Below are 25,253 nucleotides of genomic sequence, written 5' to 3'. Positions count from 1 at the left end.
AGCCCAGCTGATCTGTGGAATCTATTCTGTGTGGGATAAACTTGTCTTTGGAAAGGCAGCAAGCTTAGGCCAGTGTAGTATCTAGTAAGTGACCTGAGAAGAGCTACTTCTTTAGAATCAGCCCTCCATGCCCTCCTGGTCTCCTTTGCGTTGTCCTTTGGGGGAGACCTCCCCCCATCAGCTGCAGCCCAGTCTCACCGTTGTGAAACTCTCATAAAAGTATGTGAGTCTCCTGGGCTTGTTTGCTGTCAACAAGAGAGCTGCTAATGAAATATACACTGCAAACAGGCAGATCGTTATCGTGCGCATGCAACTGCCTCCTCCAGCGGCCTTGCGCTCTCCCTCATGGACGGGCCTTTGGCCTCCTCCTGTCTCGCTGGGCGAGGCGGCCAGCTGTGCCTCTCAGGACTGCTGTGTAGATGTGTGGTGTTTCAAGAGTTGCAGCTGAGATTTCCCCTTCTGCATCACTGTCCAGCACCACCTGACCAACCTCCTGCTGGACTGGACCATCTCTAGGGCAGCGGAGAGGGTGAAAGAGGCCTTTGTGCCTGAGCCAGGAGGGCTCCTCTGATTCATTAACTCATTAACAGACTGGTACAGATTGGGAGGTCAATCTGTGGTATGAATTAGGATGATCCATACAAACCCAAATGTCTATGTGCCAGTAAATGGAGGCAACTAACTTAAATTATGCTTGGCGAGGTTGCCTGCTTCTGCCTTGCTGTTTGCTGTTTCCACAGAGCTGTTAGCTGAAGGTTTAGGATTTGAAACACTTAGACAGGGTGGAGTTTACTATCAGTTTATATGCTGATGACATCAGAAACAAGGCAGGAGATAAAGCACTACATTGTGTTCTGCTGCCCTTGTGCATCCTGCTGCCTGAGGCATTCACCTTTCCTTGTCTCATGGGTGGGCCGGCCCCAACTTCTAGGGCACCTTTCAAATTAGAAATGTTTTTCCAAGGTGGCATAATAGAATATTACTAAAACAAAGCATAAAAGAGAATGGAAGTCAGTCATATGGACACTGGGCCAGGGCCAGGTTCTCAACTAAACCAATACCCATAAAACTCAGCTTTTCGAAATTCTCACTCCTCCATTGCAGTAGACTTGCAACTCACACAGAGGTTACATTAGAGATAGCAAATAAAGCAAACAGCATGTATAGTCAAAACACATTTCTGCTCCCTTTTCAAAATTTTTTGAATGCACACAAGTTAACAGCACATAAATTGCGGGTCTACTGTATTAGTGAAATATACACACAAAAATGTGTGTATTAGTGGAAATATACAAAAAATGAACTGGCTAAGGGGGAAATTGTTTGCAAAGAGGCATACAAGCAAAATTGTGTACAAAAATACATATATTGGGTGAAATGTGAGCAAAAATGCACCTGTGATTTTCATGTGGATCTTTTTAAAAATCTGCAGACACGGGTGTGTGTGGAATAAGGGGAGCTAAAATGAAGATTGGGGGGAAATGAGAAGCTGAGGGGCCGCTCTCCCAGTGCTGCTCTTGCCTCCCACTCCAGCCTCCGCCCCCTTTCTCTCCCTCGCAGTGTGTCCCTGCAAAGCGGGGGGTGCTGCCTGCACCAGCTCCTCCGAGTGCTGCCACCGGGAGTGCCTGGGGAGCTGCCGCCGCCCGGGAGACAGCCACGCCTGCACCGCCTGCCGCCACTTCTACTTCAACGGGCACTGCCTGAGCTCCTGCCCGGAGCTGACCTACGAGTACGAGGGGTGGCGCTGCGTGACCGCGGAGCACTGCGCCAGCCTGCGCAAGGTGTCGGAGAACCCCCGCGACTCCTCCAAGTTTGTCATCCACCAGAGGCAGTGCCTCTCGGAGTGCCCCTCGGGCTACAAGAGGAACGAGAGCAGGTGAGGGGGCCAGCCGGCCCGCCCCACACTTTTCAAGGGCCCGAGAGCTCAGTTGTGTTCTGCCAAGTGTTGGACTGATCAGGTCACTTCAAACACTTTTGCCCCCGTTTTCACAGAATCATAGAACTGTAGGATCAGAAGGGACCCCAAGAGTCATCTAGTCCAACCCCACGCAGTGCAGGAATCTCAGCGGGAGCATCCAGGACAGATGGCCCTCCGACCTCTGTTTAAAAACCTCCAAGGAAGGAGAGTCCGCCACTCTCGTGGGAGTCTTTCGCACTGCTGAACAGCTCTTAATGTCAGAAAGTTTTTCCAAATATTTAGTTGGAATCTCCTTTCTTTCAACTTGAAGCCATTGGTTTGAGTTCTAACCTCCAGAGTGGGAGAAAACAAGCAGGCTTCCTCCTCCAGGTGACAGCCCTTGAGGTATTTGAAGATGGCTCTCCTGTCTCCTCTCAGTCTCCTCTTTTCCAGGAAAACCTACCCAGCTCCTTCAACCGTTCCTCAAAGACTCTTGTTCCTCTTGGTTGCCCTCCTCTGCACACCTTCCAGCTTGTCGACATCTTTCCTAAATTGTGGTGCCCAGAACTGAACACAGTATTCCAAGTGTGGTCTGACCAAGGCAGAATAGAGTGATATTATTACTTCCCTTGATCTGGACACTATACTTCTGTTGATGCAGCCTAGAATAGCATTATCTGTTTTTGCTGCTGCATCACACTGTTGAGTCATGTGAAGCTAGGGGTACCAAGACCGCTAGATCCTTTTCACATCTACTGCTAGTAAGCCAGGGGTTCCCCATCCTATATTTGTGTATCTGGTTCTTCTTGCCTAAGTCCAGAATCTGACATTTGTCCCTATTGTCTTTAGCTTGCACCCAGTTCTCCAATCTGATAAGGTCATTTTGAATTCTGATTCTGTCTTCTGTGGCATTAGCTACCCCTCCCAGTTTGGTGTCATCTGCAGATTTGATGAGCATCCCCTCAATTCCTTCAACCAAGTCATTTATAAAGATGTTAAACAACAACGGGCCCAGGGCAGAACCCTGCGGCACCCCACTTGTCACTTTTTTCCAGGATGATGACAAACCATTAATGAGTACTCTTTGGGTTCGGTCAATCAACTAGCTAAAAATCCACCTGACAGTTTCCTCATTCAACCCACATTTACCACTTGCTTGTTCTTCCTCTTACTTCGGACATAGCCAAAGAAACCTTTTAAAATTATTTTCAACCTCTCTTGCAAGCCTGAGCTCATTCTGAGCTTTAGCCTGCCTGACCTTCTCTCTGCAACTGTTGGCTTCACATGTATACTCTTCCTTTGTGATTTCCACTTTCTTCCATTTTGTATACATGCTCTTCTTAACTCTCAGCTCACCTGAAAGCTCCTTATGCAGCCACACTGGTTTCCTTGGGGGCCTCAATATTTCTCCTTTTAGAAACTCCCATCCTACTTGGACTCCCTTCTCATTTAGTATATCTGACCACAGGATCACATCCAGTAGCTCCTTCAGGTTTTCGAAACTGACACCTTAAAGTCCAGAGTGTGTGTCTGACTACTTCCACTGAAGCAGAGTCCACCAGCTTCTGAGGGAGCCCCTTCCACTTTCAAAGAGCTCCTGTCATCAGAAAGTTCTTCCTAATGTTGAATCAGAATCTCATTTCCCATCCATTCATCCTAAGAACAAGTACAGGTCACACACAAACTCACATGGCCAGGGAGAGGAAATGTGCACCGTCTGGGTCCTGCCCTGATCCTGCCTGCTGTGTGAGATACTGTGCCTGGCTGATACTGTGTGAGAGAATGAAAGTGTGTGAACATGAACCCAAAGTTGGTTCTTTGTGGTTGCTGTTGCTGCCCTGCTATCCATTTAAAAGACATTCCTGTCTGTCAGAGGAAATCCTGGGAACTGTTAGCTATTTGTGATAAAAAATATATGCCTTATGCAGATAGCTGAAGATAAATCTTTTTACTTGACAGGTTGGCTACAGTTGAACCACAAGTATTATTTACAGACTCCTGCAGACAGTGTCTGCCAGAAGCCCCCTCCCTCCTCACCTTCCCAGTCAAGAGAGAACCCGCCAACTCCCAGCTGCCAGTTGCCAACTGCCACCTCCTTTCCCCATTACCATTTCGTCTTTGTGAAATGCAGTTCCAATGAAATTACATTACAAATAGTAACAGGAACTGCGGTTTGCTAAGGGGGCTGAGGGATCCTTTGGGGGAAGGTGCTTCTGAGGGGGCGGGATGGAGAGAAGCCTCTGCCTGCATTGTGGGTGCGTCATCCCCAGGTCTCTCCCCAAACCCCTTCTTTCAGCATCTTCTGCCACAAGTGTGAGGGGCTTTGCCCAAAGGAATGCAAAGTGGGCACCAAGACCATTGACTCCACAAGGGCAGCCAGGGACCTGGCTGGCTGCACCCTCATCGAGGGCAACCTCATCCTGAACATCCGCCGGGGAGGTGAGTGGCTGTGCCCCAGGGGGGTGCTGGGCGCTCCAGGGAGGGAGGTCTGGCCTCTGCCCACTGAGGGACTGAATCTTTAGAGGGATGACTTGAGGGGTGAGCCTGCCATGCATTCAGATTTCCTCAGATTTAACTCGGGGGGGGGGATCTATATTATTTTCCTTTGCAGCTGAAGGATCATTTAAGGACCCGAAGCTCAGCACTGGCACCCCACAGGGATGTGTGCTGAGTCCCTTCCTGTACTTGTATACATATGACTGTATTTCATCTGATCCATCCACTGTAATTATTAAGTTTTCAGACGATACTACCATAATCGGTCTAATTACAGGTGGAGATGAATCAGCATACGGGGGGGGGTTCAAAAAGTATCCGCATGGTGCCTAGAGAATAACTTACACCTAAATATTAGCAAGACAAAGGAGATGGTGTTGGACTTTCGGAGGAAGAGAGGGGAACCTGCCCCGTTGTATATCCGGGGTGGTTGTGTGGAGAGAGTCTCTTCCTTTAAATTCCTGGGAGTTTACCTTAGTGAAGACCTCACTTGGAAAATCAATGTAACTCAGGTGGTTAGGAGGGCCCAACAGAGACCCCACTTTCTCAGGGTCTTGCGAAAGAACAATGTTAAACAACAATTGATAACCTTCCACAAAAGAAAGTGTCCTCTCATATTGTATCACAGTGTGGTATGCTGGCTTGACAGCCACGGACGAAAGTCTCTACAGAGGGTGGTGAACACAGTGCATGATATCATGGGCTGGTCCCCTGAGCCCGCTAGATGACATCGCAAGGGATCGTGGCCTTAGGAGAGTGAAAAAAATTCTCAGGGACGATTCACACCCCGGCCAGCACCTCTTTAATCTTCTACCCTCGGGCAGGAGATATAGAAGTATAATCAGTCATGCCAAGAGGCCGAAAAACAGTTTCTATCCATGGGCTGTTAGGCTGCTGAATGGAAAATAATATAGTGCAACTGACTTTCGGGGTTGGTGTGTTGTGCAACAAGCACAGAGTGCAATGAGATTGAGTGTTTGGGGGGGGAAAGGAGGCTCGGTTAATTTCATTGTATACAGGTTGTACATTGAAAATAAAGGTATTATTATTATTATTATTATTGTTATTATTATTATTAATCATGCCAGTTAGGAAGCCACTTCCCCTTTCTTGGGACAGGTTTTTAAAAGAGTAAAAGAAATGTGTGTTGAAAAGCATAAAGCGCTTGAAGAAAGAACACAGCCCAGCACCAGCCAATCATTTCAAACATGCAAAAAGCCTAAAAGCTGCTTCTCCCTTCCTACAGATCACCTGGCCTCCGCCCTGCAGGGCAGCCTTGGCCTGATTGAGACCATCACAGGCTTCCTGAAGATCAAGCACTCCTTTGCCCTCATCTCTTTGTCCTTCTTCAAGAACCTCAAGCTCATCCGAGGGGACTCCATGGTGGACGGGTGAGTCATGGGCAAGGGCACAGCTCCCCCCCCCCGCAGGACGGGCTGTAAAACACCCGACTCCGTTTTGCCTCCAGGAACTACACGCTCTACGTGCTGGACAACCAGAACCTCCAGCAGCTCTGGGACTGGAGCCACCACAGCCTCTCCATCCCCGTCGGCAAGATGTACTTTGCCTTCAACCCCAGGCTCTGCCTGTCAGAGATTTACCGCATGGAGGAGATCACAGGGACCAAGGGCAGACAAAACAAAGCAGAGATCAATCCCCGGACCAATGGCGACCGAGCCTCCTGTGAGTTGCTCTGGGGGGCAGAGGGCTTGGGGGGCACAGCATCGAGGGACACTGGTGGGCACCTCGCAGGCAGAAATGAGGGTAGCAGTGGCAATCGGAGATGGAGAGGGGGGTTGCCCCACAAGGAAGTTGGGGTGCCTTCCCAAACTGGTGCCCCCAGCTGTTGTTCCTCTTGTCCCCCAGTCGCTCCAACAGCCAGTACAGCCAAGGGTCAGGGGAGATGATGAGGTGAACTTGAGTCTAGCAACATCTGGCGGGGGGGGGACCAAGTTGGAGAAAGGCTGGACTTGTGGTTGGTTGGTCCTTTTGGCTTCACTGCTTAAAAGTGGCCACTACCAGAGCTCATGGAGCCCAGCTTTTTTGTTCATTGGTCTGTCTCCCATTTCAGAGGGGCAACAGCCCTGTTCATCTGCTGCATCAAAAAGGCAAGAGACCTTCAAACTGTTAAATCTTTAGGGTGCCGCAGTCGAAACCTGCAACCCCAATAGCAGCAGCAGCTGTCACCCCAACCCCTCCCCCTGACCAACTTTTATTCCAGGTCTTTTCTCCCAGAATATTTTCAGTGAAAACAGGGTTTGGGATTTTTGTCATTTGCACAGCTAGAAATGAAAGAGACATTTTGACCTTTGCCCATGAAATTTTCCAGCTCTTTGCCAGTTCCACTGTTGTTCCCTGAAGCCACTTGTGTTCCTCCCCCACTCCTCGCCCCTGCCAGTTTTCAAGACTCCTTCCAGGTTTTAACCCGCCCCCCCCCATTTCAGGCAAGACCCAAATCCTGCGCTTTGTGTCCAACACCACTGAGTCAGATCGCATCTTCCTCAAGTGGGAGCGCTACCGGCCCCCAGAGTACCACGACCGCCTGAGCTTCATCATCTACTACAAGGAATCGTAAGTCCTTGGGGAGCCTCAGGTGTGTGTGTGTGGGGGGATTTGCTCTTTTCTGCTGCTGCTGCTGCTGCTGCAGGGGACACCCAGCACACCTGAAGGGGAAGATACCAAATCCGCCCCTTCTGGAACCGTATGCAAGCCAAGACCCAGTTTGCAGTGAAACTTGAATGTGTTCTGAAAAGCACAGGCTAGGAGGGTGCAGTGTGCATAAAAATAAATATATTATTGAAAAGTCCAAAGGAAATGCCTTATATTGGGAACCTTGCTTTGCAAGAATGTGTGTATTAGGAGAACCTTTTTAAAAATATATATCCACAAACTGAGGTGGAAATGTGGAGAACTGAACTGAAGGTGGGGAAAGTGAGAAGCCAAAACGGACCTCTTTGCGCATCCTTCTTGGTCTGCCAAGTGCCGGCAGCTGGAGGTGGCAGGAGGGGAGCCTGCAGGCCTGACCCTCCCTTGGCTGCCTCATCCCCCAGGCCCTTCCAGAACGTGACGGAATACATTGGGCAGGACGCCTGCGGTGCCAACAGCTGGAACGTGGTGGACGTGGAGCCGCCCCTGAACAACGAGCAGGAGCCGGGGGTGGTGCTTCAGAGCCTCAAGCCCTGGACCCAGTATGCCATCTTTGTGCGCGCCATCACCCTCACCACCGCCGAGGAGAGGCGCAACTACGGGGCTCAGAGCGAGGTGGTTTACATCCGTACCATGCCTGCAGGTAACACGGGTGGGTGGGCGGGAGGAGCAGGGGCTTGTGACCAGTGTCATCCACCCCTGGGTGCCAGAGCCGCTCCTTGGACGGGGACCGGGCTCTGAGTAGAGTTGCTGGGATGCCGTGAGGGTTCTGGGCCTGCAGCAGAGGGCCCTTGAAAGGAGGCAGAAGAGGCCTAGCATGAGATGGAGGGCTGCACTGAGGCCACCTCAAAACTTTAAAGATGGCTGAGATTAGGTTAGACTGAGAGATGCAGTGACTGGCCCAGGGCCACCCAGAAAGCTTCATAGCTGAATGGGGACTTGAACCCTGGTCTCTCTCAGGTTGTAGTCCGACACTCTAGCTGCCACAACACACTGGCTCTGTATATTGGTTCTCTCTCTCCCTCTCTTTTTCTCTCTCTTTCAATTACACTGTCTGCCCTCCTGTCGATGTCCAGCTCCAACAGTTCCCCGGGACGTCATCTCCATGTCCAACTCCTCGTCCCACCTCATTGTCCGCTGGAAGCCACCCAGCCAGCCCAATGGCAACATCACCTACTACTTGGTCTTGTGGCAGCAGCTGGCTGAGGACTCTGAGCTGTTTGTCAATGACTATTGCCACAAAGGTGAGGTGGCTGGCCTGCTCCGTGGCGCATGGACCTTGCGCAGCCCCCAAAGGGCCTTTGCTCACACCCTCTCTCCTCTCGCCCTGCCAGGCCTCCGCCTGCCCACCAGCAGCGCAGACACTCGCTTTGACACAGACGATGGCGAAGGCCAGGAGGATGGAGAGGAGCAGCAGTGCTGCCCGTGTCAAAGCCCTGTGGGGCAAACCCCCCTGAGAGATGAAACCGTCTCTTTCCAGAAGAAGTTTGAAAACTTCCTGCATAATTCCATCATCATCCCCAGGTGACCGGGGCTAGAGCTGTGCAGGCCAGGCTGTGGGGTTTGGGATTGTGACTCCATGGGCGGGTGGGCGGGCGGAAGTCAGGGCGGGAGAACCTGTCAGAACTGGTGGTGGCTCTCTCTGCTGTCTTGGCACTCCAAACCTTCCACTGACTCCGAGCGCTCCTTCCCCAACTGCAGAGCAGGCATCTTGAGCCTGAAAATGTTAGGCAGGAATGGCACTGTCAACTGTTTGCAAGCCCAGCAACCCCCCCCCCAAACTGGGGCTCTGGAGATTCCTGAGCCTTATTTCCACAAGTGTCCTGCAGGGCTAGTCTGGAAAAGTTTGAAAAGACTGGCATAAGTTGACTTATTCTAGGTTAGGGTGGTTTTACCTATCTCTCCTGGTAATGTCTACTCTGACTGGCAGCAACAGCAGCTCTCCAATATTGTCTGAGGCAGAGATGGGGGTGGGGAGTCCCCTCCCCAGTGACATGCAACCTCAGCCTTCTCCAGCCTGGATGTTTTGGGCCACCAACTCTCACCTGCTCCCACCCCTGTGGCTGTGCTCTCATCAGCTGAAATATTCACCAGAGGCAGAGGAGAAGGCTGGAGCCAGGGGGTAGTAAGCAGAGATTTTCACCTTCTTTGTCCTTTTTCAGACCCCCTTGGAAAGTCACTTCCATCAACAAGATCTCTTACAGGTAAGCTCCAGAGTGTAGCTGAAAATGAAAAGGAATGTTCACACATTTCAGGCTTTTCCTGAGGACTAGAAACATCTCTTTAAAGGGATGCCTCAAGTTTGTCCCACCATCTGGAGGCTCTCTCAAAATGCACAGACAGTGCAGACTATCAGGTTGCAATATTGGGCTGCAGAGAATGGACCCCTCTTAGGAAGAAAAGGGGGTCTCTTCCCCTCTCCCCCACCCCTGCAGGACCAGAAGTTTCCCTTCTTCCTATTGCCCGCCTTTGCCTACCAAGCCCCAGGCAACATCCCCACACTCTTAACTGTTGGGGGGATCCTGGGGAAATCAGTATCACAGGCAGAAGGACTGTGGAAACTCCTGTCCAGCTTTCTATTGTAATACGTTTGGGGGCTGGACTGAGTTTGGACCCTAACCCGACTGTGTCTTGTTTGTCCTCTATGGACTAAGGGCTGGGCATGACACTCGTCGTCTACCTTGAGGTGTAGGGTAAACAGCATCTCCCAGCAGACAGGCCTGCCCTACCCCACACTCTGCCCCAAGGCCTCACCGCTCTGCTTCCTCTGCTGTGACAGGATCCCAAAGAGGCGCAGGGACACCTTTGCCGTAACCCCTCTTCCTGGCCATGCCTTTGCCAACACATCGTCCCCAGAGGTCCTGGGGAATGGAGTGACCCCAAACCGCACAGGGTCCAGCAGCTCCAAAACTGAGAAGGATTTCCGCATCTTTGAGGATAAAGTGGTCCGGGATCGGACGGCCATCTCTAACCTGCGCCATTTTACTGAGTATCGCATCGACATCCATGCCTGCAACCATGCTGCGCAGACTGTGGGCTGCAGCGCTGCCACCTTTGTCTTTGCCAGAACCATGCCGGAACGTAAGTGCCAGAGAGCACCCCCAGCAAGCCACATGGGGGGGGGCATCAGCCCCAGGCAGGAGCAGAGAGCTCAGCTGCCCCTTTATGCCTGTCTGCCCTGCTTTGCCTCACGGTAAGGCCAGCCCTGGTCCTGCCTCTTTGTACAACTCCCGTCCCCATCGCTAGCTGGTAAGTAGCCTGTGCAGTCCATCGTCTGAATCAACTGGTTCTTCCCTACCCGAATGATCGGGGCGGCCTGTCTCAATTCGTCACCTGCAGTGAAATGGGAAGATGTCGCCCAGTGCATCTGCCCCCCCCCCGCTGCCCCTGCTGATGCCTCGCTTACTGGGGTTGTGGGGCTGTGGCTTCCAGGTTCTTTTTTTAAAAAAATAATATTTATTACTTTTCCAACAATTTAAACATTACAAAGAAAGAACAATACAAAAAAAGAACAATACAATACAATACAAAAACACTACATAACACTGACACATTAAACTAACAAAACAAAACAAAAACAGTTTAAAACACATCAAACAATTTCAATATCTTATCTTTCATTCACTTATTTCAACGACCTCCTCACACCTCCCTTTTTGTATTTCACTTCTATTAATTGTTTCAGCAATTCCTTTCCATCTTCCTCTGTTTTCTATCCTATAATTATCTTAACATATTCTAACCTTATTTTTTCCTTTAACTCTATTAATCTATTTATACTTAAATCCTTATAACATTTCTACTAAAGCCATATAACTTCATTCCCACATTTTTCTAACATTCATTAATTTTACAGTATTTCTGTAAATAGTCTTTAAACTTTTTCCAGTCTTCTTCCACCGACTCTTCTCCCTGGTCTCAGATTCTGCCAGTCATTTCCGCCAGTTCCTTGTAGTCCATCAACTTCATCTGCCATTCTGCCATTCTTCCCAGGTGGGTAAATCTTGTGTCTTCCGATACTTCGCGATGAGTATTCTTGCTGCTGTTGTTGCATACATGAAAAAAGTTCTATCCTTCTTTGACACCAATTGGCCGACCATGCCCAGGAGAAAGGCCTCTGGTTTCTTCAGGAAGGTATATTTGAATACCTTTTTCATTTCATTATAAATCATCTCCCAGAATGTCTTAATCCTTGGGCATGTCCACCAAAGGTGAAAGAATGTACCTTCAGTCTCATTACATTTCCAACATTTATTGTCGGGCAAATGGTAACTTTTTGCAAGCTTGACTGGTGTCATGTACCACCTAGAAATCATTTTCATTAAATTTTCTCTTAAGGCATTGCATGCCGTGAATTTCATACCTGTGGTCCATAACTGTTCCCAGTCAGCCATCATTATGTTATGTCCAACATCTTGTGCCCATTTAATCATAGCTGATTTCACCATTTCATCCTGAGTGTTCCATTTCAACAGCAAGTTATACATTTTTGACAAATTCTTGATTTTTGAATCTAACAATTCTGTTTCCAATTTTGATTTTTCCACCTGGAAACCAACTTTTTGTCCAAATTGTATGCCTCCATTATTTGATAATAATGGAGCCAATCTCGCACTCTATTTTTCAATTTTTCAAAGCTCTGCAGTTTTATTCTGTCTCCATCTTGTTCCAGAATTTCCCAATATTTCGGCCATTTGGCTTCCATATTGAGTTTTTTCTGTGCCTTTGCTTCCATTGGTGACAACCATCTTGGGGTTTTCTTTTCTAACAAATCCTTATATCTTATCCAAACATTAAACAATGCTTTTCTAACAATATGATTTTTAAACGCTTTATGTGCTTTTACCTTATCGTACCACAAATATGCACGCCAGCCAAATGCATTATTGAAACCTTCTAAATCCAACACGTCAGTGTTTTCAAGAAGCAGCCATTCTCTCAGCCAGCAAAAAGCAGCTGATTCATAATAAAGTTTAAGGTCTGGCAGGGCAAATCCACCTCTTTCTTTGGCATCAGTTAATATCTTGAATTTTATCCGAGGCTTCTTGCCCTGCCAAACAAATCTGGAATTATCTTTCTGCCACTTCTTGAAACAATCCATCTTATCCAAAATTTGCAATGTTTGAAACAAAAACAACATCCTTGGCAACACATTCATTTTTATCACAGCAATTTGACCTAACAATGATAACTTTTGTTCTGAATAAATTGCACCTATACCATTTTCAAAACCTTGACCTACCCCCATCCCCTGTAGATTCTTCTTCATAAAACTCCAAGAAATGTTGTCAAAGGCTTTCTCTGCGTCCACAAATATCAGGACTGCCTTAGTATTGATATTCACTTGTAGTTTTTCTAAAATATTAATTATATTCCTCATGTTGTCAGACAAATGTCTGCCCGGGAGAAAGCCCGCTTGGTCTTTATGAATTTCTTCTACTAACACCTTTTTAAATCTTTTAGCCAAAATATCTGCAAAAATTTTGTAATCCACATTAAGCAGCAATATGGGGCGGTAATTCTTAAGCTGTGTCTTTTCAGTCTCTGTTTTCGGTATAAGTGTAATGTAAGCTTCCTTCCACGACTCTGGTGCCTTTCTCCCTTCCAGTATTTCATTGCATACTTCCTTCAATGGTTGTGTTAACCATTCTTTCAAAGATCTGTAATATCTTGAGGTCAAACCATCTGGTCCTGGAGATTTACCTAACTGCATGTTCTGGATGGCTCCTTCCACCTCCTGATCCATTATTTTGTAGTTCAACATTAACTGTTTTTCCTGAGAGATTTTGCGTAATCCATTTATTTTCAAGAATCGATCAATGTCCATTTCTTTCTGCTTCTCCTGTGTATAAAGTTGTTTGAAATGCCTCTGAAAACACTTCCTGATCTCCACTGGGTTCTGTATATTCTTTCCTTCCACTTCCAAATTCGTAATAGTATTGAGTTTTTGTCTTTTTTTCATTTGCCAGGCCAACAATTTTCCACATTTATTTGCCGATTCAAATGACTTTTGCCTCATCTGTTTAATCTTCCATTCTATTTCCTGGTTCGTCAGCTTCATATATTGTACTTGATATAACTTTATCTCTTTCAATATCTCCTGTGACTTTGTTTTTGCTCTCAATTTCTTCTCTCCTTCCTTTATTTTCCCCAGGATTTTATCCTTTTTTTCATTCTGGGTTCTCTTCTTAATTGCATTCTGTTGTATTAGGAATCCTCTCATAACCGCTTTGCTTGCGTCCCAAATTACTCTTTTTTCCACTGTAGTATTCATATTTATCTCAAAGTAGTCTCTTAGAGTTTTTGGGGCCTTCTTGGTCACCTCTTCATTCCTGAACAAAGTATCATTCATCCTCCATTTAAAGGAGCCAATTGGCATTAATTTCATTTCCATCTTCACAGCATTATGGTCAGAACAAGTTTTGGGGCAAATCTCCACTTTGCTGATCTTCAGAGCCAATCCCCTGGTTACCCAGATTTGATCAATTCTTGTCCATGTCATTTTAGCCTCAGAAAAGAAAGTTCCCTCTCTTCCCAAAGGGTTCTTCATTCTCCAAATGTCAACTAAGTCCATATTTTCAGTCATGTCAAAAAAGGTTTTTGGTAGTCTACCATCTTTGGTGACTACCTGTCTCTGTGCCTTGTCCATATTTGTAGACACCACTCCATTCATATCTCCCATCAAAATCATATTATAGTCCATGTAATCCATCAGAGTCTCGTGTAGCTTCTTAAAGAACTCCGATTTTCCTTCATTTGGTGCATAAATACCTACAATCAAGAATTTCTCTCCTTGTGATTGAATTTCAATTGCAACAAATCTTCCTTGGTCATCTTTAAATATGAATTTCGGTGATAGGCTCTCCTTTACATAAAGGACCACTCCTCTTTTTTTAACTTTGTCTGAAGAGATAAATTCTTGGCCCAGTCTTTTATTACTCAGTATCTTCCTGTGTAGCCTTATCACATGTGTTTCTTGCAAACAAATCAAGTCCAAATGTTCTTTTTTCAATAAATGAAAAACTCTCCGCCTTTTTTTCCGGGGAATTTAGTCCATTAACATTCCAGCTCAAAACCTGCAACGCCATCGTGTAATTACACTTATATTCCTCCAACTGCACCCAATGCTTGCTCTTCTTCTGTTGGTGGTGGTGGAGACACGTTCACTGGGAGGTCCAATCCGAAGGATAATGCTGATATATCCAGAATTCCCCTGTTTGGTGATCTTCTATCCGATGCTCTTTGCTCTAGTCCTCTATCTGGTGATCTTCTATCCGATGCTCTTGGCTCTTTTCCAAGTCCCTTCTGCAGATCTTCTTCGTATTTATCCAAAAACTTTACTTTATCTTCTACTGATCTTATTTTTATTTTCCTTCCTTTGAAACTGAAGGACAGACCTTGGGGAAACTCCAACCTGAAAATGATTTTGTTCCTTCTCAACAGGGCAACCAAATCTCCGTAGACAGGTCTAAGATCCAAAAGATATTTCAGGACGTCTTTAAAAATTTCCACTCTTGACTGTTGTACTTCTAGGTTCTTCTGGTAGTGCCAACCCAATATTTTATCTCTCTCTTCTTTAGTTCGAAGGGAAATCAAACAGTCTCTTATTCTATTCTTCTCTTTTTTCCCTCCTCTTCCAAGTCTGAAGGCCCTCACAATTCTGAACTCTTCTTGACCCAAGTCCAGGTCCCAAAAGTTAGCAATTTCCTGTATGAGAAAGTCTGTCAAACTTTCCTTCTCCAATTCAGGTAAGGCTCTGATCCTCAGATTCGTCTGTTTTTCTTTAAGTTCAATCATAGCAAGCGTCAACTTATGGTCATCAAGTTGCCTCTGTAGGGTTGGGACTCTCTCTCTCTCCAATTGTGTTACTTTACATTCAGCAGCAACAGCTTTCTCTCTAGCTTCCTCCGGAGTCTGCCGTATCAAAGTAGATTCCTGTATCAATTTCTGGATAGTTTCTGTATTGGTATTCACCTTTTGTCCCAGATTATTTATACTTTCTGTATTTAAGTCAATTTTAGTAGTTGTGGCATCCACTTTCTTGTTAAGCTGTTCCAATGAATCATTTATCTTATTTAATGCAACCGCTAAGGCCTCTTCTGTTGACATTCCTCTTGGTTTTGAGTGTAATGGTGCTGAAGCAGCAGCAGAAGAGGCAGAGGGGCCTGATGTTGAGGCTCTCCTAGGTTGCTGCCAAGTCCTCCCAGACCTTAATGTTTTTTCAGCAGTTGACTGGTCTGTTTTTTCCTTTCCATTTGCCATAACACTTAAAAGATTCAAGGTCAGTCCCAGAATCTCACAGTTCTTTATCTTGCAGCTGGAAACTCCCCTAGCCCAGCTCTTGTAAACAACCAGTTTCAAAGGCTTCCACTAGGGGGAAACAGTTTCTATCTATATTAATCAGTAATGTCCTCTTTTTAAACACAGTTCCAGCAATCCAAAGTTAGTTTCAGTTTTTAGTTACTTTTACTCCTTTTTAAAAGCAGCTGGAGACAGTAGAAACAATGTATTTCTCTTATTTAGCTAGCTGTCAATGAACGTTCTAAACGCTGTCAATGAACATTCCAAAAGACGTCAGTCCTACTAGCAGCCCGTTTCCAGGTCAGAGTGGCGGTGTTTTAGCTCTCTTTGCTCTCTCCTGCAGGGATACTCAATCCACAACTCCCCCCCCTCTTCTCCTGCCTCCAAAGGGGGGTTTAATGTGTGGGAATGTTCAGGGGTGCAGGAGAGGATATATTGTGAGATTATATCCTGATCCAACTTGTGCTAACAAGTTCCCAAAATATCAGCAGAGTTTATAGACATTCCCCTTTAAGTTCGCAACGGTAACGTGTGCACAGGTTCGCTAGAACCTCTATAATAATTACTCTGGTAATTTCCCCTTTTGTTCCCTCTTAAAATACAAGACACGACACAGTCTTTATAAAAGTATAAAAGAGTTTACTCACGTTCTGTTCACAATATGATCCCAGAAGGCACACAGGCTTAAAAAGGTAAAATACATTTAGAATCTATCTTGTAGCAAGATAGTCCTTATCTCCTCTCTTGGCTGGGAGCCAAGAGAGCATCCTTAGATGTTTCCTCATCGAAAGGAAGATGGGAGAGAGAGAGGGTGGCAGCCTGCCCTGTGCTTTTGTCATTTACCTGCACAGGTGAGGCCACACCCACCTCTGGTCACATGCGGAGGAAGTCCGTCCCCAGGAAGTTTACCTGCTTGCTGGACAGACATCCCTCCCCATGTTCTAACATGTATACTCTAGGAATGTTGTCATTGACTGCTCCTGTGTTTACATCCCACATAATGTTCTTTACCAATGGAAATTTAGTCTTTTACAATAGGCTTTCCAAGACTTCAGCTGGCAGCCTCATTGCTTCAGTCTATTTACAAAAGGGGAAGGCGGACTTCCTGTTTTGAACCTCCCCGTTACGATACCAAATTAAACGTTTAAAAATCCAATTCTCCCGCTTCAGCTCTACTCACGGGTAATTACTTTGAAATCAAATTGTCCACAGGAAAAAGTCAGCGCTCTCCGGCAACAGCTATGCAGCTTCGCTCCGTGGAAGAAGCAGATGATTCGAAGCACCGCGCCACTCACCCCACTTCGCTCCGGACCCCCAAAACCGGGTTTCCCCGCGAGTAGGGGAGGCGCAAAGGGTGCCCGCCGAATCCCACGCTCACAGGCTTCTCCCGCCTGTGATTTTTTGCGGGTCTCCGCCTTGTGGCTTCCAGGTTCTGACGAGATCATGCAGAGGCCACACGCCAGCTTCCCAAGACTTCATTCAGCAAGGCACTCCATCTCACTTTCTGGGGTCTCAGGAATGTTGCGCAGGGCTCTCATGAGATCTTGCTGGAACTTGGAAGCTGCTGCAACCGCTCCTCTGGTGGTGACGGTGGCAGGGGCTTGTTTGTGGAGTCACACTTTGGATTCTGCCACCTGAGGCGGTTGCCGTAGTCTGCCTCATGGGTGGTCCGGCTCTGGGAATGATGCAAATGTGATCCAGGAATGAGCATTTTGCACAAGGTGTCCCATGAGCTATGAAGAGCTCTGTGCTCCTTCTCGCCCTGCCTGGGCAAATGGTGGAAGGAAGGGAGAGTGTGATGCGCTTCCGTCAGTCGTACTAAATCCCACACCTGACTCCACTTGAAGCCGACTCAGGAGTTCCTTTGCTTTGCTCTCTCTGCTCAGCTCAAGCAGACAACATCCCTGGCAACGTGACCTGGGAGCCAGCAGGGAAAAACCGAGTCCTCCTCAAGTGGGAGGAGCCGAAGAACCCCAACGGGCTCATCCTCAAGTACGAGATCAAGTACAGCCGGGAGAGTGAGGTGAGGAAGGGGCTGGAGGCCTAGTGGTGGCAGCAGGGCCAAGCGCTGGAACATTTATTAGCAGCAGGAGATGGAAGGTTTGAAGATTCAGGACAAGCAGGAGAGAGGAATTTGCTGCCGCACAAGGTAGTGATGGTGACTGACTTCAAAGAGGGATTAGAGCTGTTAATGGAGGATAAGGCTCTCTAATGTTACTAGTAGTCATGATGGATCAGAGGCAGTGTGCTCAGCAACACCAGCAGTGGGGATAGATGCCTTCGGGGCATCTGGTTGGTGACTGTGAGAAGGAGCAGGATTTTGGAGTAGTTGGTCCCCCTTTGGCCTGATCCAGCAGCAGTGGCATCCTGGCTCTGGTTAACTAGACCCTTCCACTTGCAGCCACTGCGTCCTTGCCCCCCCCTGCCAGCAGCCACAAGCCTGGGGTTTCAAACTTCCCCACCTACAGGCCTACTGTAAAGAGTGATCCACAGGCCCCTGAGGCAGTGGTGTAGCGTGGGTTGTCAGCACCCGGGGCAAGGCAAGTAATTTGCGCCTCCTAACCCGTGGGTTTTAGCACTCGTGTGCGAGCGCCCCCCCCCAGATGTTGCGCCCGGTGCGGCCGCCCCCCTGCACCCCCACGCTACGCCACTGCCCTGAGGCACCACTCACGCCTGTCTCCTCCTCGGTTTCCTTCTTCCTCTCCTGCAGAAAGTTACCTCGGTTGTCTGTGTCTCTCGCCACCGCTACACTCGGAACGGGGGCTACCTCCTCGACCTCCTCCAGCCTGGAAACTACTCTGCCAAGGTCCGGGCCACTTCACTGTCAGGGAACGGCTCGTGGACCGGACTGATCAAGTTTTATATCCTGGGGCCGGGTAGGTGGTGGAGGTTGAGCATGGGCAAGGCAAGCAGAAGAGAGAAGGAAGAGAATGGTTGACTTGGACTAAGCAACCCTGGCAGTTCAGGGAGGTTCATCTGGTGACACAACGGAGAAACCCTGTGATGATGTCGGGGGGGGGGCAGCGGGAGGCAGGGCAAGCAAGGACGCCTGGAACAGTTTGTATCTCTGGCTTAACGTCTCATGAAAATGTGGCCCCAGATGCTGGCAGGTGGGGTGTTCTGGGGAACTCCAGAAAAAAAGTTTTCCTTTAGGCCACTTTCAGGGCAACCTTGGGGGCTAATGGTGAAAGAGATCCCTTCGGGGCAAAGAGGAGAAGCACACAGCTGCTTGGATGAATAAAAACAGGGGAGGGGAACCTGCTGCTGTTCCTGGGCTCCAGCCCCAGGAGACAGCAGGACCAGCTGCCTGAAAACCTGGTAGGAGCTGTAGTCCAGTCCTCACCCCCTTCCATAAATAGATGGTGGCTTTGTGGGCCTTGGTTGCAAAAGGAGACTAATCAGCCCCAAAAGTGAGCATCACCCAGGAACCTAGCCTGGCACTCTATGTGGGGCTACGTAGAGTGACCCGGAAACTGCAATTAATCCAGAATGCGGCAGCTAGACTGGTGACTGGGAGCAGCTGCTGGGACCATAAAACACCAATCCTGAAAGAACTACATTGGTTCCCAGTACGTTTCCAAGCACAATTCAAAGTGTTGGTGCTGACCTTTAAAGCCCCACATGGCCTTGGCCCAGTAGACCTGAAGGAGCATCTCCATCCCCATCACTCAGTCAGACACTGAGGTCCAGAGCCGAGGGCCTTCTGGCAGTTCCCTCCCTGCGAGAAGATTACAGGGAACCAGGCAGAGGGCCTTCTTGGTGATGGCTCCCACCCTGTGGAACGCCCTCCCATAATAAACAATTATCCAACTTTTAGAAGACATCTGAAGGCAGCCCTGTTTAGGGAAGTTTTCAATGTTTGATCTTTTATTGCTTATTATTATTATTATTATTATTATTATTATTATTATTATTATTATTTTGGGAGCTGCCCAGAGTGGCTGGGGAAACCCAGCCAGATGAGTGGGGTATAAATAATAAATTATTATTATTACTATTATTAAGATTTTAACACTTGCTAGATTCAGGGATTAGAGTAGTCTGGCTCCCACAAACTCACAATAATACATAATTTTATTTGTATGCTGCCTTTCCATAGTTCAAACCATGCTTGAGGTGGCTTACAACATGAAAAAATACAGTATTACAGAAATAATCACCAACAATAAATAAAACATTAAAAAATACACAGCCAAATTGGACAATTTCCACATAAATCATAATAAAATCTAAAATAAAGATTTAAAAAATCAGTAACAACCCCCTTTAACACCCCCCTCCCAAAACAATATACTCCAGTCCAAGTGTCTAGAGATTAATAGATAGAAAAGGGAGCAACTGCTTTATGTCTCCAGTAATCAAGGCTGCCATTGTGCAGAAAGTGATGTGGTCCACAGTGATGTGCGCAGAAGGGAGGATGTTTATGGGGACAATATTTCTATTCCTCAGAGGCTTAGCATGTCCCATCCACTTAATTAGGGAGCCCAAATGATGGCCAGCAGTTGTACCAAAATACTGTGGGTCATTTAGTGCATAAATTTAGAATCCTTTTTATCACGTGGTGCCAAATGTTAGGAAAGCAGACAAAATATTGCCCTAGACCAGCAAATGGAATTCAGAGCAGCCGTTGAGTGGGGTGTGTGTGTGTGTGTGTGTGTGTGTGTGTGTGTTGTGTACATGTCGTTTCTCAGAGCCTGAAATGGCCCAGGATTCCCCCTTAGGATATTAAAAACACACAAACAAACCCAGTTGGGGCAAGTTGTTTGATCAATGTTAAATAGTTATGTAATAATTACATGTTTCTTTCTCTGCCCCCCAAAACTTACTTCCATCATGAACCCCCTTACAAGTAGAGGAAGAGGAACCCGGAAACTTCTATGTGCTCTTGACGTTGATGCCGGTTGTCTTGATGGCGGGGATCACTTGCCTGGCCGTCTTTGTTTTCTTATACAACAAGAAAAGGTAATATGGAACCGGCAGACACTGGCGCTGTTAGAGGTGCCCCCCCCGCAAGACGGAGTGGAGACTCTGTGGCCCTCCAGATGTTATGGGTCTCCATCCCCCAAGAGCCAGCCTGGCTGATGGTCAGTGTGTCCCCCTTCCAGAACCTTCTCTGGGGAAGGGTCGGCTCACACTTTCTACTGGCAGAGAAGTGTTGATTTAACTTGACATGGACCAGGTCAGCAATGACGTTGGACCAAAATCCCACAGGAGGGTCCTAAGGGGGAGGGGAACTCACCACCACTGTGGTCCCTGCCATGCAAAGGACCTTGAGCCCTTTGTCTCTCCCTCCCAGAAGCACAGAGGGATACCCCAGTGGCACGCTGTACGCCTCAGTCAACCCTGAATACTTCAGCACCTCAAACAGTGAGTACGGCTCACCTTTCGAAGGCAGAGGCAGAGGCGGGCAGGACGCCATTTCCACAGGGGCACCCTCTGTCTGTGAGGGCAAAGGTGGAGCATTGCTATGGAACTGACTGATGCTGCTGCTGATGCCCTAAGCCTCCCCTGTCCCTAGCCGGGGGCTCTCCAGGTTTTCCTGGACTCCCGGCTTGCATCATCATCCCTGACCACGCTGGGACTGATGGGAGTTTTGGTCCAGTTCTTTTAGAGAGCAGCAGGTTGGGGAAGCAGCAGCTGTGCCCCCCCCCCCGCTCAGTGTTGCAGCAGGGCTTGTGCAGGAGGACTCCCCACCTGATTCTACCCTTGGCCTTGCCACTCCACCTCCTTCCAGGCCCCCCAGCCTTGCCTCCAGGGGGCATATGTGTGTGCCCCACACTGAGTGCTTTGTGCTTTTCCTTCGGTGCCTCTCCTTGGCTAGTGTACGTCCCAGACGAGTGGGAGGTGCCGCGGGAGAAGATAACGGTGCTGCGGGAGCTGGGCCAGGGCTCCTTTGGGATGGTCTATGAAGGTCTTGCCAAGGACATTGAGCAGGAGGGAGAGAAGACCAGGGTGGCCCTGAAGACGGTCAACGAGCTGGCCACCACGCGGGAGCGCATCGAGTTCCTGAATGAGGCCTCGGTCATGAAAGCCTTCAGGTGCCACCACGTGGTAAGTGGGCCGGCCCTCCCCTTGGACAGCTGAGGAAAAGCAGCATATGGTACCAGAGCTGCTGTTGTTGTGCTTTGTTCTCCTGGGGGAGACACTCGGGTGCCAAAATCACTTGATCAGCCTTGGGGATTATGCAACTTGATCTGTGGGTTGGTGGGCAGCGTCTGCTGCAAAATCCCAGAGAGGAACAGGCTAGATTTCAGCTTCCATGTGGTTGGATGACGTGGGCTGTGCCAAAGTTGGTGTCTGGATGACCAACTGCAGCAATGCAAAGAGGGAAAGTCGTTGCCCCCGTCTTGCTCTGCTAGAGGGTTGGAGGTGATCTGCCAGGTGCTCATCCTGCCCCATTCAACTCCGCAGTGTGGGAATGCTAATACTGGCCTACTCTGTGGGGGTGGCATTAGGGTTACTGGATGCCCCTCCTGTGTGTGCGCCGAGCACTTTGAGAGCGTCCTCTACATGCCAGCTGGCCTCTTTTATCTCTGCTGGCTCTCAGGTCCGTCTTCTTGGCGTAGTCTCCCAGGGCCAGCCTGCCTTGGTCATCATGGAGCTGATGACGAGGGGGGACCTGAAAAGCTACCTCCGTTCCCTCAGGCCGGAAGCTGAGGTGAGTGACGTGCAGAGCCTCCCCAAGGCTTTCCTCCAGGACTCAAGCAAAGCAGCCTGCTTGGGTGGAGAAGCAGTTGCACCTGTTTGCAGCAGAGCAACATGTCGCCAATGCAGTCCAAAGCCAGAGGGTGGAGATTGCCCACATTACGCTATGGGAAGCTGGGCTTTCATTTGTGCTGAAGTTCCATTGCCCAGGGCACTGAGGGAGTTCATAAACTCCTTTCCCATTTTGGAGGGTGGCGTTCAGTCTGGGGTCTCCTTGCCTGCCGGCTTTTGCCAGCTTCGAATAGTAGCTGGAAGACAAAACCAAAGTATGGAGACAGACTGAGCGCATGGCATTCTCCGGGAGTGGCTGAGGAAATTTTCCCAGAGAAGAAGTCCTGTTGGTCTCTTCCCCCCTGCCCTGCGACAGGCTATTTTGTGGTTCTTTCTCCTAGAATAACCCTGGCTTGCCTCCCCCATCGCTGAGGGACATGATCCAGATGGCTGGCGAGATCGCGGATGGCATGGCCTACCTGAACGCCAAGAAGTTTGTCCATCGGGATCTTGCTGCCCGCAACTGCATGGTGTCAGAGGACTTTACTGTGAAGATTGGGGGTGAGGCCAGGTTGGGGTTCAGGGGTGTTATCACTGTCATTCTCTACGAGTAGAGGTGGTCGTGGTTGAGGCTCGGACGCCCAGGGGGGTAGCAGCGTTTGTTTGCTGCTGCAGCAACAATCCCCTCCCCTCCGGCCTCCCTGGACCAGACCTCCTGGTGCCCCGAGGGCTCCCTGCAGCTCCGACTGCAGCTCCTCTGGCTGCCTGTCTCCCTCCCTGCCAAATTCTCTTCATCTTGGTTCCCCTCAAAAGATTTCGGCATGACCAGGGACATCTATGAGACGGACTATTACCGCAAAGGGGGGAAAGGTCTGCTGCCTGTCCGCTGGATGTCCCCGGAAGCCCTGAAGGACGGCCTCTTCAACACACACTCGGACATCTGGTGGGTGTTTGGGAGAGGAAGGGGCAGACTTGTCCTCCAGAGCAGCAGGGGGCGGGGGCGGCAGGTTTCCAGTCCCAGGGAGTTCTGGCACACCTTTGTTTACCCTTCCATGGTATTTTCACTCAAGGATAATCTGGGATTGGAAGCAGGTACTTTCAAGGAGGTGTGTGACAGAGGCTGAGGGTGGCAGGTGTGGCTCCTGCTCATGGCACTCTCTAGTGAGCCACGTCTTGTTTGCTGGTCTTTGTGGGGCAGAGGGAGGAGGCGGAGGCCCTGCACTTGAGCAGCATCTTGGTTTGGACCCTCGTGTGTGGGGCCTGTCTGCTCCCTCCCACCGTAAACCTTGCGCAGAGCAGCTGTGCCCAATGGCTGTCCTGGGCGCCTCTCCTCACCTGTGCCCTGTGGCAAGAGGCAAGGAGGAAGAGGCTGACTCTTCTCTTGCAGGTCCTTTGGGGTGGTGCTGTGGGAAATCGCGACCCTGGCTGAGCAGCCCTACCAGGGCATGTCCAACGAGCAGGTCCTGCACTTCGTGATGGACAACGGCGTCCTGGAGAAGCCAGAGAACTGTCCCCAGAAGCTGTAAGCGCCCCAGCAGTGTCTGTCTGTCAGTCCATCCATCCAGGTAGCATCTGGGCTGTGCAAAGGCAGATGCGCCTCCCTCCCCCTCCCCTCCCCTCGGGCCCCTTGCTGGCAGTCCTTGGGCTGTGCATGGCCTGTGGGGGCCTCCCCATCTGGGCCCCCACAGCAAGGCGGCTTGAAACACTCCTCTTCTTGGGAGCCAGCAGCAGGCTGGTGTCAAGGCTGCCTTGTGGAGCCTTTGGGGTGGGGTGGTGCAGTAGTGGAGGGGGAAGTGACCCCCTGCCGTTCTCACTCTCCACCCCACTCCCACCCTTGTGGATCTTCCAGCCACGAGCTGATGACCTGGTGCTGGCAGCAGAACCCCCGCCTCCGCCCCACCTTCGCCCAGATCCTGGAGAGCATCAAGGACGACATGAGCGCCGCCTTCCGCACCCACTCCTTCTTCTACAGCCTGGAGAACAAATGCTGCAGCTCCTGGGAGGCTTCGGACACAGAGACGGAGCAGCTACTTCTGAGTGGGGAGGAGGAGGAGGAAGCAGCACCTGAGCCGGCCCCCCCTCAGGGCGCCCCCATCCTCAACGGCAGCCCACTCCTCGCTCTGGGCCTTGGCAGGGACCCCTTGCAGAGCCAGCCTACAAACTTCTGCCAACCCAATGGGAAGGTGGGCCTCTGAAGAAGGGCACCACCCTGGGGCCCACCTCACAGGAGACCCCCCCTTGCCCTCTTTGGGACCTGCGGAAAAGCCAGGATGCTTCTGGGCTGCCTACCATGGCGGCTGGAGCGGAGAAAGGGCCCCTTCCAGGGGGAGGACCACCTGGTGACACTCCCTCAGGGTGACAGGATGGAGTCTCTTTTTAGGAGCAGATGACTTGACTGGGCGCTCCTTTTCTTCCCGAGGGCCTTGGCCCGTTCTGGCTGCCTGCAGGTTGCCTTGCAGGCATTTCTCCCTTCAGCCACTTTGGACAGGGGGGTGCTGTGGGCAGCCTCCTCCCTGCCCCCCATCACTGAGGGGAGAATTTCGTGGGGAGAATTTGCAATCCTTCTGCTGGGGGCGAACTGGCACCCTTGCCCAGGGATTTCACGCTCCTTTGTGGGACTGGTGCACAAGTGAACTCCTGGGCCATGGGGCTAAAAGGTGCAGCCAGCGCCTGTGAAGGAAGCTGAAGGCCAAATGGACTGGCGGAAGAGCTCCCTGGCTTTGGGAAGGTCGAAGGACGGGCAGACTTTCCCACAGCCCATTCCTGACTCTGGGTGTGTTGGGGATGAGGGGCCACAAATGTGTTCATCCCCACAGCCACTCCAGAGGAGTTACCTTCTTTCCTTTATATCTCACCTCTCTTCCAGAATGGCACCCAGACTGGCATACTTTTTTTTTAATAAATAGAAGAGTAACTAACTGCCTTGAGAGAGGCTTCCTAGGAAGTCTCCCATCCAGTGTGGCCTTACTTTGCAAAGTCCCAGATTCTGGCCCGGCAGCTGGGGCCTCCTCCCCACTGCACATTCCCAGCTGTTGCAAGGATCTCTTCAGACCAAGTGGCCACTTCAGTCCTAATGCCTGCTCCTTGTCACAGACGAGATCCTGCAGTTTCACTGGCCTCCCCAGATGTGGACTAGAAGCACTGGGGGGTCAGTATTTTGCTGAAACTAAGGGGTTCAGGTGAGCTCACTCCCTGGATGGGGGGATCCTCTCTCCAT

At 49.5% G+C, this 25,253-nt stretch overlaps 1 protein-coding gene across 2 annotated transcripts in view; it reads left to right on the top strand.

Moving 5' to 3' along the window:
• The window catches only part of INSRR (insulin receptor related receptor), a 35,859-nt gene extending 11,302 nt beyond the window's left edge, over window positions 1-24,557 (top strand). The window contains exons 3-22 of one of the 2 annotated variants that reach the window (XM_053368611.1): window positions 1,561-1,876; window positions 4,194-4,336; window positions 5,640-5,784; window positions 5,862-6,076; window positions 6,838-6,964; window positions 7,444-7,682; window positions 8,116-8,283; window positions 8,374-8,563; window positions 9,202-9,243; window positions 9,819-10,120; window positions 17,227-17,363; window positions 18,051-18,216; window positions 20,194-20,302; window positions 20,637-20,707; window positions 21,162-21,391; window positions 21,888-21,998; window positions 22,438-22,597; window positions 22,850-22,979; window positions 23,424-23,558; window positions 23,886-24,557. In XM_053368611.1, the coding sequence (XP_053224586.1) occupies window positions 1,561-1,876; window positions 4,194-4,336; window positions 5,640-5,784; window positions 5,862-6,076; window positions 6,838-6,964; window positions 7,444-7,682; window positions 8,116-8,283; window positions 8,374-8,563; window positions 9,202-9,243; window positions 9,819-10,120; window positions 17,227-17,363; window positions 18,051-18,216; window positions 20,194-20,302; window positions 20,637-20,707; window positions 21,162-21,391; window positions 21,888-21,998; window positions 22,438-22,597; window positions 22,850-22,979; window positions 23,424-23,558; window positions 23,886-24,231 (3,482 nt within the window). In that variant the 3' untranslated portion in view covers window positions 24,232-24,557. Of the gene's footprint in view, window positions 1-1,560; window positions 1,877-4,193; window positions 4,337-5,639; window positions 5,785-5,861; window positions 6,077-6,837; window positions 6,965-7,443; window positions 7,683-8,115; window positions 8,284-8,373; window positions 8,564-9,201; window positions 9,244-9,818; window positions 10,121-17,226; window positions 17,364-18,050; window positions 18,217-20,190; window positions 20,303-20,636; window positions 20,708-21,161; window positions 21,392-21,887; window positions 21,999-22,437; window positions 22,598-22,849; window positions 22,980-23,423; window positions 23,559-23,885 lie in introns of both variants that reach the window. The other variant, XM_053368610.1, reaches the window with a different exon arrangement.
• Window positions 24,558-25,253: the final 696 nt, after the last annotated feature.

Source organism: Podarcis raffonei, chromosome 16 (assembly GCF_027172205.1).
Source record: "Podarcis raffonei isolate rPodRaf1 chromosome 16, rPodRaf1.pri, whole genome shotgun sequence".
NCBI classification, from domain to species: domain Eukaryota; kingdom Metazoa; phylum Chordata; class Lepidosauria; order Squamata; family Lacertidae; genus Podarcis; species Podarcis raffonei.
Note: the sequence above shows the minus strand (reverse complement) of the source record. Positions and strands in the feature narration are given on the sequence as shown.